General features: G+C 38.4%; 2 protein-coding genes across 3 annotated transcripts in view; both read left to right on the forward strand.

Moving 5' to 3' along the window:
• LOC121652153 (inactive dipeptidyl peptidase 10) overlaps window positions 1-4,139 on the forward strand; it is a 34,028-nt gene extending 29,889 nt beyond the window's left edge. For both annotated transcript variants that reach the window (XM_042004758.1, XM_042004759.1), the window contains 7 exons: window positions 600-666; window positions 808-1,002; window positions 1,101-1,155; window positions 1,255-1,354; window positions 1,448-1,506; window positions 2,787-2,859; window positions 2,967-4,139. In XM_042004758.1, coding sequence (XP_041860692.1) covers window positions 600-666; window positions 808-1,002; window positions 1,101-1,155; window positions 1,255-1,354; window positions 1,448-1,506; window positions 2,787-2,859; window positions 2,967-3,184 — 767 coding nt within the window. In that variant the 3' untranslated portion in view covers window positions 3,185-4,139. The remainder of the gene's footprint in view (window positions 1-599; window positions 667-807; window positions 1,003-1,100; window positions 1,156-1,254; window positions 1,355-1,447; window positions 1,507-2,786; window positions 2,860-2,966) is intronic.
• A 585-nt stretch (window positions 4,140-4,724) lies between these two features.
• cs (citrate synthase) lies at window positions 4,725-15,207 on the forward strand. Its single transcript, XM_042003383.1, has 11 exons — window positions 4,725-4,898; window positions 6,767-6,817; window positions 7,059-7,166; window positions 7,836-7,901; window positions 8,388-8,519; window positions 9,412-9,600; window positions 9,851-10,050; window positions 10,953-11,082; window positions 12,436-12,537; window positions 12,863-13,072; window positions 13,170-15,207. The coding sequence occupies exons 1-11, from the start codon at window positions 4,848-4,850 to the stop codon at window positions 13,338-13,340; spliced, it is 1,410 nt and encodes a 469-aa protein (XP_041859317.1). The 5' UTR covers window positions 4,725-4,847; the 3' UTR covers window positions 13,341-15,207.
• Window positions 15,208-15,414: the final 207 nt, after the last annotated feature.

Here is a 15,414-nt window from a genome sequence, read left to right on the forward strand (position 1 = left end):
ATCTCTTAAAGGAAAGACTGCCTTTAAACATGACTTTTATTGAAGAATAAACACAGAAAACCTGTGAAGCTCTGCTTGTAGCCACTGGAATTTACTGACTGAAGGCTCTGTTTTTATTGTTAACAGAGGGTTAACCAAACCCTACCATGCGTATCCCTTGCCTGTGTATATTAAACAACCCAAATTGCTTTAAAGGGCAAAAGGAACATGAAAGGACACAGTAATTTAAATAATTGTAGTCATTCAAAACTATAGATTAAAAATGAATAAATAAAAGCAATTTGCAAAAAGTGAATAATAACATAGATTGTGATTTAAAAAAAAAAAAAGACTGGAACGTCTTTACTTTTGGTTCCCATGTTGATTAGCTAAACTTGATTAGCTACCAATCAGCTAGGGTGGCCAATAAAACTTCAGGGGTGAATGTGGGAAAAAAATGCCTTGTGCAGTGACATAAGTGGAAAATAATGGTATTAATGACTTAATTTTGTTTGTTTCTTGCTTTTCCCTATAATCCCAACTTTGTCTGAATAGCAGACGAATAGCAAAGTATTCAAACATTTATGGACAGTTGCTCAGACTCTGTTTACTTTCCCTAGATCTGCACCTGAAACTATCTTTACCTCAGGGCTATGAGTCCAACCTGCATCCGCTACTCATCATTGTGTAAGTGCCACTGAACAGGCATGCTAAAGGACAGCTAAGAGCTGTTAGTATTCTGATTTTCCTGGGATCCATGGCCTAGTTTTTAAGTCCTCTAAAACCTATAACTATTACCACACTTTCTTATCGTGTCTTGACCCTCAGGGATGGCATTCCTGGTAGGCAGTCAGTGACGGAGGAATTTGCCCTTGACTGGCCTCAGGTTCTCTGCAGCACATACAATGTGGCCTTGGCCTGGGTAGATGGCAGGAGCGGGGTCGGGCGGGGACAGAAGACCACCACTGTGGATCCACGGAAACTTGGCTCGCTGAGAGTCAAAGATTATCTGGGAGTTGCAGAGTCAGTGCAGTTACACAACAATATACAGTTATACACTTGAAATATGAGCATAAAGGCTAGTAACTAAAAAACTAAAGGGCTTTGTGATCTTTTCACAGGTTGTTGATGCGACTCCCGTATATTGATGATCGTCGGATGGCCCTGTATGGAAAGGTCGCAGCATCTTTAGATGTGAAAAAAAAAATAAACTCCATCCAATCAAAGTAATCAAATTGATAGCACCCTTTACCATGTTTCTATTTCTCATTACAGGCCTTTGGTGGTTATTTAACTCTCAAAATGTTAGCTGCAACAGATAACCTCTTCCAGTGCACGGCTGCTGTGGCACCAATAACTGACTTCAGGCTTTATAGTAAGTTGAGATTATAGCATTCATCCCATAGAAATTACACTAAAACTCAGATGCAGTTACGGTATTAAAATTGCATTATTCCACTTTTTCCAGGTGCTGCCTTTTCAGAAAGGTATCTTGGTCTTCCAGCAAAGGAGGAGCATGCTTACTTGGTGAGGCTCAATAGCTAATGCTCTCAGTTCAGTAATTCAGCTGGCTTTAAGGCTGTATGTTCGTAGTGACTACAGAAGTAAGTAGCCACACATAGTTTAACGTTAACCCTTCAAACCTAATGCAAATAAATACAACCCTACAATAAATCTTGATTTGATTAGGATTAGGATGTTTTAGAGAGATTTTAATGCAAATCTGCAGTAGCTTTGCAGAGCTGTTGGACTGTATTTGTATTTTACAGCTCTTTTACAGCATCATGTGTTTAGAATGGAACTAAGTAGTATTATATAGACTGATTGTTGTTATTATTATTATTATTATTATTATTAGTAGTAGTAGTAGTAGTAGTAGTGGTAGTGGTTGTAGTAGTAGTAGTAGTGGTGGTGGTGGTGGTAGTACTACAGCATAACTCCACCATTGTAATTAATTTTTGTAAGCTTATAGATTATGTTAACACTATACATATTACTATATTTGTATTATTATCATTATTACTGTTAATATGATTATTATTACTAAATTGCTCCTTGACAATCAACAATTTTATGCTTCTCATTTACACTGATCAGCCCTAACATTTTTACCTACTAGTAGGTATGTCCTCCTCATGGTGCTAAATGAGCGCTGGGTTGTGGGGTTGAGGTCTTTCTGGATAGGACTTGCTTCCTGCAGATGTCCTCAGATTCCATCACATTATTATCAGGGAGTTTGAAGGCTGGATGAGCACCTCAGATTCATTGCTGTGTTCTCTGTGGTAGTTTTTTAGTGACCCACTGCCATCCTGCAAAGGGAATCTACTACTGTGTGGCAGTAGTTTAACATGTACATGGAAATGCTCTTTGACGCAGCCAGCCAGGTTACAGTCCTGGCCTGTTGCCCTTATCTACATGTCGTCCCCGTCTTTTTCTCTGACCCCTTTTCATGTGATTCTTATTTCAAATTAGACCACTTGTGCCCACAAAAACTATCCTAAAGTGGCTAAACCTCCATATGCTAACACCCTTTTCCAACATATGAACTATCCTTGAATCTGTTTGGTTCCAGCCACCACAGGACACCCAGAGGTCATGTCCCCATGATGAGTCAGAGCTGCTTTGGCTCTATGAGTGACGCCTACAATATTTATTTATTTAGTGCTGCCAAAACAAAATGGATGTCATACTATATTCAAATTGGTAATATAGTTTATAATATAATTTGTTGCAGGGTTGTTTAGATATGCTGAGATGTGATCAGATGAGAAAGCATACATATTAGTAATTAAATGTTTTTTTTTCAGACTGCCTCTGTGCTGGAAGATGTTAACAAGCTTAAGGATGAGAACTTCCTAATTCTACATGGAACTGCAGATGGTGATGTTTTTCTTGGTTTATATATAAGTTTAGATGTAATTAATGGGTTATTTAACATCATAATTCATGTGTTTATGTGTAATGCAAGCATGTGTGTTCATCCAAAGCTAGGGTACACTTCCAGCATAGCGCTGAACTCCTGAACCGACTGGTGAAGTTTGAGGCAAACTACTCACTGCAGCTGTACCCAGATGAAGGCCACATCCTAAGAGAGCCCCGTAGCATCCAGCACTTCCAGCGGACAGTGGTGAATTACCTCCAAACCTGCCTGAAGCACTGCACCGTTCTTGATTCCCTAGAGGAGGAAGAGGAGGAAGATGACTGAGACCAGAGGACCCCCCTTTACTTCTTCTGAAAGGACTCTCAAGAGGACTCTATGCTATGTTACACTTTACCTTGGGTCAAGTTACCAGACACAAGAGCAAAGGAGTGGGGACCAAACAAATAACTTCATCTCCTGTAATTTCTGGTAAAATTAATGTACTGTATAATGTGTTGCACACAATTATTTCGGCTATTCTAATTGTATATTTGAGGCCCGATTTGTTTACAAAATTCACATGTGATGATGTGGTCTAGAAGGACATTGATTCTGCCAAAAGTTTACAAAGATTTTAAAACATGCATGTCGTAATGGCTGCATGATGTTGATTCTTGCATTTTGTCTGTTTTGCTGGTTTTAAATCTCATTCACAAGGTTTAAAAGTGCAAAATCTAACAACAGCCGGGAACACACTTGTAAACTTTGAAAAAGACTCTGCCTTACACATTGAATTATTGCATTAATGCCTGAAGTTTTCCATACAAGTTTATGAATAAACCAGCCACAGTATGACCTTCAGAATGAGGTGTATTCTAGTTTTACAAACCAAATATCTGGGACAGCTCTAATGCAGTGGATCTGAATCCCAAAATCTAAGGTACTATACAAACTGTCTCTCTGTCCCTGGTGATGTCAATACAAAATCAGAGCTATTTTAGTATTTTTATAGTGTGTTCCCGGCTTATATGAAGTTTAATGATGCATAAAGATCATTCTAAATGTGCCAAATACATTTTGTGGACTTTATCCACATCATTTCGTTTGCATTGTGTGATTAATAATTAGTATGCAACTGAGACTATTTATAAAATGCTCAAATTCAAGAGTGATTACAAGAACATGTAGGCATTTTTTGTGCTGTGTTTGGATGTAACATTTCTGTTTTGATACATCGTGGCATTTTAACCATGAATTGTGTATTGCAGAATTAAATAATTTATTTGGACAAACGGTTCTTGTATTATGTTACACAAAGTAACTATGGGCCAAACTATCCAATGGTGCATGCATACAGTTAGAGGCCAGGAAAGAAAATACCACTGACAAACCACTGAGTTTGTCCTTTCACAACAAATATACATGTCCGACAGGTCATTTGAAGGTGATGATTTTTAGGACTATACATTTATATAACTAAGCTGACATTATTGTTAGGTTCTACTGATCCATTATTTTTTCAAAATGTTCTTTTTGCGTTGGGGACACTAGAATTTCCGATTATTAAAATAAACAAACCAAATCACCTTTAACTGCACCTGTACAAGGTGAGCATGATCAGTGAGGAGGAAAATCAACGTTAGGTCAGGCTGTTAAACACGTGCGTCTACCGTTAACGTCACCAAGTTTTTTGCTACTAGTGAACGAAATGCTGGCGCTTATAAAGTCTAATCTTGAATAGACCATCAGCTTCAACTGTCGTCACAGACTCAGGATGATCCCTATCCAATCAGAATGCACGTGGTTGAGCTCTGGCCAATCAGATCCTTCTACGTTATTTAGACTAGCCAGCCTATCGTCCAATCAATACTCATGGCAGTTGCAGGCCCGAATCCTTCTTCAACCTTCTACTGTCTGTAGGGGCACCTTCAACCAGGTCTGCGGTGCACTGGAAGTGGCTTGCTTTGCTGTAAAGAATAAGCGGAAATAACACTTTAACATAGATACAATGTCCTTCCTGACTGTCAGCAGGCTAGCACCTAAACTCCTCAATTCAAAGGTAAGATTTTTGGAAATCGTCTATGTGCTTTTCCTTTTACTCAAAGCCATTGACGTTACCTTTAAGCTAAATTCAAGCTAGTCTGCAAATAGCGTAATAGCTTAGCCATGTAAACCACATTGTGAAATGCTTTTGACCAAGTATCTGGTAATATCAAAAGAAATGTGGATTGGTTTTAAAGTAGCATGGTTTACTAGATGTTTTATACGATGATTGTTAGACATGCACTTGTGCTTTTGGTGTACTTCTTGTTGGCTAGCGTTAGCGTTTGAACGTTGGTTCTTTTGCCGGCCTGGTGAAGTCACAGCCTCGACGCGTTTCCTCCAACTGGTTACCAGACTAAATTAACTTGGAGCATAAGATTTCGTTTACCCCGTTCTCTGTTTTGACCATGTTGTTATTGGCCTTTTACAAACATTACGATTGCCTTTAAATATAGTAAGATTGTCGTGCTTATTCCTATCCCCCATTGACCTTCACGTTAAGATATCAATTACCTAATGTCTCATTTGTTCAAGTCTGGAATATACATTTTATGAATCCAATATTTTAAGAATGCTGTATAAACTTGTGTTTTTGTGTGCATTTGTAGTCGTTCAACTTTAATAAAAAAAAATCCCTTTTACATGATCTCAAATTGAAGACCTTATCATTTTGTAATTTTGAAAATGTACATATTGTGTTTTAGCTGAGTGACTTTTTTTCACCTGTAAATATTCATCAACTCTGCTAATCACAGACGGAGTTGTCCTACATGCTGAATGGATCCTTCCAACAAGTGCAACCTACTGTCTTACTCCAGTGACCTCACATTGATGACCCCTCATATCAATGTGTCATCTACCTGTGATATATTTACAGTAACTTTTCCGGAGAGCCACACTTGAGCACATAATTAGTGGCTTAAAAGTTTTCCACTTTACTTGAACTTTAGACAGACTGGAGCATTTATATGCATAGAGTTGACCTGTGACACACTCAAGCGCCCTCTTATCATTTGTTATCTCTGTACATTAGATTTTTTTAGTAACCTGGTTTAAGCAGTTACATAATATCTTGTGTCTTTGAAATATGATGGAGGATCACCTTTTAAATGAGAGACAAAATTAAAAATTAGTCTTGTGAAGCTTTCCTACCTCAGCTCATTTTATTTTCTAAGAAAAGTGACCTTTAAACTTTTCTGTTTACATGTCAAAATCTCATTTTTGTCTTAAAAAGGATTAAATTACTTAAATGAGATTTCTATTTTGAAATAAGACTTCTTTGTTTCTGAGTATTAGTAAATGTCTCTTTGCTTCAAGCTATGTCTCTTTCTAAAGTTAGATTGTACTTTTTAAGAGGCTGTAAGATTTTAAGTAAGATTTTCTTGGATATCTGTTTAGAAGGGATAAAGGGTTAACAAAAGAGAATGCTAGGTATTGATGAATCTCGTTTCATGTTTTTCTTATAAATGGAGCCTTTGCACCTCCGGTGTAGTGTAGTTGCTCGACTTGTTCTCCTTCCCTGGCTGGTGGAGAGCAAGCCCCCACCCCACCCCTAATGATTTTTGTGTTCACCAGTTAACCAAATCAGGACAGCAAAGATAAAAATGGAAAATCAATGTGCATTCCCAATATTTACACTGGCCCCTTACAGTCATGGATTGCAGGGTCACAACTCTACGAAAAGTGTTACAAAAAAGAACTTGGACTTATAATGATCAATATATTGATCTGTGTATAAATAGTTTTCTATATTTGACAAGGTTTGATCAATTTTTAACATGAGTTAATGGGAAATACTATTCAAAATATTTAAATATATCTATATTTGATACTCTATGGTTGCCTCAGTTCATACAAAACAATCCCTCTCTTTGTAATCCACAGAATGCCACTTACTTATTTGTGGCTGCCAGAAATGCCAGTGCGTCAACAACAGTAAGTTCTCGTATTTGCTCTGCATCTTTGTGCTTACTTCAGATGTCCACACACTATTTTATATTTGAAATGGAGAAGTTTGTTTCAGTAGTTATAGGCATTGGTTTTTACCTTGTAATCTCAAGTGTTTTTGTGGAACATGCTGAACTTTGTGGAGCTTAATGTGGAAATAGTGTGGAAAGTAGTTTTGACCACATCAGAGGAATATTCAGTCATTCTAAATCAAATGTGTTATTTACAGAATCTGAAGGATGTTCTGGCAGACCTCATCCCAAAAGAACAGACCAGGATCAAGAACTTTAAACAACAATATGGAAAAACTAACATAGGTCAGATTACTGTTGACATGGTGAGTAAACCCTCATATGATGAGTACAGAAAGTGTCCTGTGACACATATCAAGAGAGTAGAATGAAATGAGAAACATACACTGGTGAACAGGTAGCTGGATACTTAATTCTTCATATTATTTTAGGGAAAGTCATTTAGGCCATCAACCATGACAAAGATTAGCTATGGCATGGCAGATGTACATAATCCAGTTAGGCCTGCTCAGGCTTGTTTACTGTCATGTATCACTGTGCGGTCATGTCCCTCAAAGGTCACGATATGAACCGATTCCTGCCAACAGATATTTCAGCTGAGTCACTCAAACGTCTGCCGTATATTGCCACTCCCTAACAGGCACAGGTGGACTTTCACACATGCACATCGCCCAGTATCCATGTAAATTGAAGAGGAATTTATTTTATCATTTAGTTCTAGGGTCATACCGAAAATGCATTCGTCTGTGGCCTGTTCATTTAGTTAATTTTATTCTTTGTATAGTCTAGTCATGGTGTTACATACTGGAATACTTGGCAACAAATTCGATGACTCAACTACATATTTGCAAAAATGTCAGTAGCCTTAGGCTTGGAATTCCAGTATTTCATAACTGTAATTAATTCAAACACAACAAGTGTTACCAAGACAGTTTTTGAAGTGTAATGTGTTCTGTATTTTTGGTTTTTCATAGGTCTATGGAGGTATGAGAGGGATGAAGGGTTTGGTATATGAAACCTCTGTTTTGGATCCTGAAGAGGTGAGTATTAGGCCTACCCTGACCGCGCCATGCTGTACGTTTGTTAGTATTGGTGTATGTCAATAGATGAAACCAAGAACTTTAAGAAAAAATGGGATGAGTTTCAAGATAGTTTTGATATAACTTAACTCTGCTGATGAGTTAAGGCAATCACCTAACCCTAACCCAGCCTGAGAATCTCATCATGTGGCCATAGTTTATGTGTCGTTCAAAGACCAAAGCCTTTTATCATTTGCATTGTTGAACTGTTAAACTTGATGTTGACCTTCTTTATAGGCTTAGCCATGTTTTCCGGTTCAAAGTGTAAGTTGTCTGCAGCAGAGTGGCATTGTTGTTGTTCTGTAAGCATTTAGAGCTAAACTTAACTTTGCTGCACTCATCTGACTTTGCATTTTTGTTGCATTTTAGGAAAATTTGGTTTCATATTTAATGATCACAATCAACAACTTGTTTTAAATAATTTCCTCTCTTTCTATTGATGTACAGGGCATCCGCTTCAGGGGCTACAGCATTCCAGAGTGTCAGAAGTTGCTGCCTAAAGCTCCAGGAGGAGAGGAGCCACTTCCTGAGGGCCTCTTCTGGCTGCTGGTCACAGGACAGGTGCCCACTGAAGAGCAGGTGAGTAGGAGAAAAGAGACATGGGGAAAAAAAATGTCTTTTTTTTCATTGTTCACTTTTGAAAAATATTGATTAGTTTGTCAATTTGATGTGAAAGTCAAAAGTGCTTCCTAGGAAGTGAGAGACCATCTGGATGACTTGGCAGCAGAAATTTAGTTGACTCGTAAGCTGTTCAGGGGTCCTTGTTTAGACAGCTGAAAGGGGGAATTGCAGTTGTCGGTGAGGGCAAACATCATTATCTCAGTTATGTTTCTCTGCAGACTAAGTGTTCAACAAACCAAACATTTCACATCCTAGTTGTAGCTGAAATCCTTATACATGCTGTTGTCTTAAATAGGTTTACGTTTGCTTATGTGTTGATGTCTGTAAAGTTACCAATATGCCTGAGAAAAAACAATCACAATGCATATAGCAGCAGGTCCAAGACAGTATCTTTGGAAACAATTTTAGTTGGATTAAGTTGGTGTGATTACAAATAGTAACCACAGTATTGGTGGTAGTGCTTGATAGTGATAACCGCTCAAAGGCTGTTCAGTGATACACCAACAGCCTGAGCCTCTTTACTAACATAGCTTGACTAAAGTATCTAATCTGTGACACAAAAGTCTGGTGAGATTTTATTGCAGCCAGCTATCGTCTGGAAGGGTGATAATGAAGATAATCCAATTGATATCTTCCTCCTCCTAAGTGATTTGTAAATCGCTGAAAGACTAACTTTCACTTCTTTAACCTTTGCTCCTTAATATTGCAAGCTTTAACAAAAAAGGAAAAAAAGGCTTAGATCAACACTTTCCATCTTAAGTATTTGTCCACTTGTTAACTTAGCTGGGCTTTACCAGGAAAAAGTGACAAAACAAGTATTTAATGTATGTTGTGCATGCCTCTTCTCTAGGTGAACTGGGTGTCCAAAGAGTGGGCGAAGAGAGCAGCACTCCCCTCTCATGTTGTCACCATGCTGGATAATTTCCCCACAAACCTACACCCCATGTCTCAGTTCAGTGCTGCTATCACAGCTCTGAACAGCGAGAGCAGCTTTGCACGGGCCTACTCTGAGGGAGTCCACAAGTCCAAGTACTGGGAGGTTGGTTTACGTCGTCATACTCTTCATCTTCTATTAAAATTGTGTCTTGCATCAGTTATGGAAATATCTGGAGTCGCATTGAATTTGATATTGAAATGTAGTTCTAGTCCTGAAATGATATATTAATTTCCCAACAGTTTTATTGTTTGTTGCATAGATAATATTTCAGCCTTAAAGGCTCACACACATAGCTTCAGACTTTGTTTGGTCAGATTTACCATTTATAATAGTTTTATATCGGTTTTCTTAGTTTATCTACGAAGACTCCATGGACTTGATTGCTAAGCTACCCTGCATTGCCGCTAAGATCTACCGTAACCTGTATCGTGAAGGCAGCAGCATCGGAGCCATTGACTCCAACTTGGACTGGTCCCACAACTTCACTAACATGCTGGGCTACACTGATGCCCAGTTCACTGAGTTAATGAGGCTCTACCTTACCATCCACAGGTGAAACATTTGCATTTATACCCTCTTATCACCTTGATCAGAGTCATGTGGTGTCATCTGACAAGCTGCTATTTGTCTTTTAAGACCTGCACACTGTTTAATTTTTTTTATGACTTTAATCAAATTAAATCCAGTTTATGGATGAGAAGCACACACTTACATAATCTAAGATATTACTAATACTGAAAATGGTATGTGATAGCCTCCACACAAAGATGAACAATATTGTTAGAACTACTACTTAAAGTTTAACTTGCTTTATAGAACATGGTCCAGTTCTCATCAAATGCTTACACAGCTGCTAAATTAATTCAGATTTTAACATGGTATTAACAAAACACTAGTGTTACATTGGCATTAGTTTAGTAGATCAAATTAGCTTGCATGAGTTCATACTGGGTGGAAGTTTGCAAGTTGATTGGTGGGTATTTGTAGTATCTTCACAAGTTTAGTCATGTGAGGTGAGAGTGTAATTGAGGAGACGGGACTTTCTGCTGTTCTGAATTTTCTACAAGCAACATAAAGCTCTTTTTAATCAGCAAAAGCTCTAGTTTTATAAGGCTTCCAGTCAAGCAGGACATTTGGAGTGAAAATGAAAAAGCAAAAGCGCAACAGTGATCAAGAATTGTCGGTTTATTTATTAAAGACTAGACAGAGGTTCACAGATACAAATGGTATGTAACTGGCCATCCTTCAGTATCCACAAAGTACTGTTTTATACTTTATACTGAAGTGTATCAGCAGCAGTGCAACACTGGATAGAAACCTTTGGTTTCAGTTTTTTTTTTTTTTTTTTTTTTTTTTTTTTTTTTTTTTTTTTTAATCTCCAAATTACTTAGCTAAAATGTTTGCTTTGTAATTTCATTATAATAATGTTAACTTTTTGTGTGGTAACCTTATAGTGATCATGAAGGAGGCAACGTCAGTGCCCACACCAGCCACTTAGTTGGGAGCGCCCTGTCTGATCCCTACCTGTCCTTCAGTGCTGCCATGAATGGTCTGGCCGGTCCTCTGCACGGCCTGGCCAATCAGGTTCGTACACATCAAATCACTTTTATTCGCTTTGAGTAAACTCCCTGTAAGCGTCTCATCCAAGATTTTTGAAATGTTACATGAGGAACATTTCAGATGTTTGTAATGAAGGAATGAATTTGCTTAAAGTTTCAGGATCCTGTGATGGTCACTCACTCAGTTGTTTCATACAGACTAAATGTTATTAGTAGAGCCTGTTATTTTCCAAGTTGGATAAGTATGTGTCTTTTTTTTTTGTGCCATTTGCCCTGACGAAGGCCTTTTGGGCTGAAACATGTCGGCATGGATGTGTTATTAGATTAGCCATGATATAATAAAGGGTTTTTATTTCATGTCTCTGAGTGCCTCAGCTATCTTATGTGCTTGGATAAGTACTTGTTGGTTCTGAAAACATGACACGGCAGATCAGGCTTGAGTTTTTCTAGACGAGCAGCTTTAAAGAGGAAATTAATGACTTAATAAAATAAGCTTGCAGTCTCACAGGCTGCATCAGTGTTAAATTGTATGACTCTGAGCTACACCCCCTACTACTACTACTTTTTGTAGGGGGTGTAGCTCCACCCACTCACAAAGCACCTACCACACAGAGCGGCTTTGAGGTGGAAGGCTTTTCCTCTTCTGAATCTCCTCAGCTACATGGTAACAAGGTGGTCCTGAACCTTATCAGTCTGAGCTGTCAGCAGCTCCTGCAGCTCTGGAAAGCTGTGGCGACTTGCAGCTGCAGGAAGGGCTGCTGTAAGTTGCCACTGCTACGATTTGAGCTGCTGTCTATCACCGTCTGAAGCTCAGCAGGTAAAGAATAAATTCCGGTGTTACTTTTACACCCCTCGAATGCAAAAATCCATCCCATTGTAGAAATATTTAATCAGAAACTCTGAAAGAATAGAAGCCTGAAACTAGCAAATCTACACCATACAAGATCACATCTGTTCATATGTGTTTGTGGGTGTGGTTTTCTTTGTTTTCTATGTCTGCAAGGCGAGGACCTGCCTATTTCATCTGGAGGGAGGGGGCTAAGAGGTTTTAAAAAATTTCTTATGATGTACAGAAGCGCCAGTAAAGTTCAAGTTTTTATAAGTTTGGTGTCCTACACTTCAGTTACAGTGTCCAGGTAGTTTCAGTGTGGAATGTTGTGATCACCATTCAATTTTACTGACTGTAAAATGTCTTTGGTGGGTTTTTTTGTCATCTAAAAACAATGCTGACATTTTGACTTCCCAGAGTCAATTGGACACATTCAGTTACACTGAAAAAAAGAGCTCAAACTTGGGACTATATCACAGAGAAGTCTGGAATTGTGTATTTTGTTATGTTTGATAAATGATTAATAACGATTTTGTTTTATTATTACAGGAAGTGCTGGTGTGGTTGACTGCCCTGCAGAAGGAGCTGGGAGGAGAGGTGTCTGATGAAAGGATGAGGGATTATATCTGGAACACACTCAAGTCTGGAAGGGTGAAGACATAATCTCAAACAATTGTTTGTTTTGCACTCACATTGGAAAATGTCTTGATAAGCCTTGTAGGGAGGTCATGGTCTCATCTATCAAGCTACTGTTTGATTGACATTTGACACTTTTACACATTAAGCACAAAGTTTAATCTTTTTTCTATATTATTATTATTATTATTATTATTATTATTATTAGTAGTAGTAGTATTAGTTCTTCTTTCCTTTTAAACTTTCAGTAACTTCCAGAAATACTATCGTACCAGCAGTTCTCGGTGTAGTAGTATTTTAGCATAATGTAAAGGGAAATTTTTGCTGTCTTTTCCTGTAGGTGGTGCCAGGCTATGGCCATGCCGTCCTGAGGAAGACTGACCCACGTTACACCTGCCAGCGCGAGTTTGCCCTGAAACATCTGCCCAGTGATCCCATGTTTAAGTTGGTTGCACAGCTATACAAGATTGTACCCAATGTGCTCCTGGAACAGGGCAAGGCCAAGAACCCCTGGCCTAATGTGGATGCTCACAGTGGAGTGCTTCTGCAGGTATGGCACACACCGAGATTTTAATCATGCATTTGCTAACTATTTTAGCCTCAAATTCATGCATGACTGATTCTGTTTTCCCCCCCTCTGTGTACAGTACTATGGAATGACAGAGATGAACTACTACACCGTACTTTTCGGTGTGTCTCGGGCTCTTGGCGTACTGGCTCAGCTGGTGTGGAGTAGAGCCCTGGGCTTCCCCTTGGAGCGCCCCAAGTCCATGAGCACAGATGGACTGATGACTCTGGTTGGAACCAAATCAGGCTGAGGCACCACCTGAAAGGAGCTGGGGGTTAGTGTTAAGGGTGGGAGGATGTGGAAATATCGAAAGGCAGACATCAGTTGACCCTCTGTCATTTCCAACCCCAGGGATTTAATGGGATTCAAAGAGACAGTACGCTTTTAATGTTATTTCACAAAAGAAGGGCCTTTTAAATTGTCACACCATTAGTGTTGAAATGTGTTTAGTTAACCACTGAAAAGTTTTCCCATCATGTCTGCATCTTTGGAACATGAGAGGTACAAACTAAAGGCTCACATACATATAACACCCTCGTAGGCTCAAATTAATGTACCGGTCTACATCTCAAAGATTTCCCCAGGGCATTGCCTGTGTGTTTCTCATTGAATGCTGAGTCTGAAATAAGAGTGGGCAGTGGCATTCAAAAGGAATTGTGGGAGTGAACTACACTTCCTTTGTATTTGTTAAAAGCTCTACTAAATCATTTGCTGCTTTTGGCTAATTGATTTTTTTTTAAAGATGGTATTCCCAATCAACAGACCATCAAATAAAACTCAACTTTTTTTTCTTCTATGCAACCTTATCATCCCATCAAGTTAGTCCGTGCATTTCACTCCCATGATGAAACACTCCAGTTTTGAAAAACAAAAGGTCCTAAGTTATCATTTTGCAATCTATTCAGAAAAATATTCCAAAGCAAGAAGTCAGTTAAAAGATACTGCCCCTTTAAATCTTTAATTTCCTCCTTTTCTCCAACTTTTTTTTTTCTTTTTAAAGATGACCTGTATTACCTCTATGATCAAAATAAGTCTTGTCTGTATAATTTTTTTTTTCTTTCCTTTAAACTTTTCTATTTTAAAGAGTCTTTGCTCAAAGGGTCTTAAGAATAGTAGAGAATCAAGAATAATGTACAGTAACAAAACTAATTTGAGCAAAGGGTGATGTAATTGGCAGCCTGTGGCGAATCCTTAAGAGCAAGCTTGAATAAAAAGTGAGATTGGGGGACTTGGTAGTTGCCCTGTTATATTGAAATGTTGAAGTTCACCCCCATTAAAGAGCGCTTTAAACATGACATACTCCAAAATGAGTACTTGCTTGATTCGGTTTTACTAATTTGTAGCAATAAAATCATCCGGGGTTGATTGCGTACTTTCTACCAAGGTCATTTTTCTGTGTTGAATATGTATAAAACTATAGTCTTTGCTTTCTCATTTTGTGGTTTTATTTATACTTTGTGTACATAGGTATATATATGTATAGCTTGAATGTATGAGCTCTATGTGATCATCTGCTTGTGATAACCACAATGAGCAACACAGTTTACCTACACTGCATAGTGTCCAGTCTCGATGCAACGCTCACTCACTGGTCACCGAGGAATTCTGACAACGAACAAAAAAATAATAAAACAAGAAAATCTGCAGCTATATTGTACAGTTTCTCACCGAGCTTTGTTGACTTAGCTGGTGCTGCTTTCAAGGTGTTTCACTTGAATGTTTCAAGCTTGCTTTTAAGTTCTAGGTTTGTCAACACTCCATGTTTGTGTCGTTTAAGTTCTTGCTTCTCCCCCTCTCCAAATAGTCCGTTTGCTTTGTTTAGTCGGTAGATCAGACAGGTTTTTGATTCGCTCTGCTCGTTTCCGTCTTCTCTCTGCGTTCATCAGGCATGTCTTTGTTTTATTGCGTTCTTCCATGCGGCCGGCTTGTTGGAGAGATGGGGTTATTTTGATCGTAGAGGAGCATAAAGGTTGTATATATATATGGGAAAATTTATCGTAGAAAGATTTCATTGGAGAAATACTTAGGGGATGGGGCTGGATGGGTCAAGTGGGCAAGAGAAGTACTTCATGAAAAACCTAACAAAAAAAAAAGAAAAATAAAGGTTTTTATTAACACCCGTTTGGTCTTTTATTTTTTTTTCCCCCCTTTATAACTGCATCCTTGAAGAAAATCAGATAAGCCTACTTTGTATTTAGAAATGTCTGATAATTAGTTTTAAAAAAGGAAATTTGACACTGAATACACTGATGTCCAGTCAGCCAAGTGACGTTCTCTGGCTTTAAAGAGAGCCCATGTCCTGAATGTAACATCAGGATTACAGT

This window comes from Melanotaenia boesemani, chromosome 13 (genome assembly GCF_017639745.1).
Source record: "Melanotaenia boesemani isolate fMelBoe1 chromosome 13, fMelBoe1.pri, whole genome shotgun sequence".
Lineage (NCBI taxonomy): Eukaryota > Metazoa > Chordata > Actinopteri > Atheriniformes > Melanotaeniidae > Melanotaenia > Melanotaenia boesemani.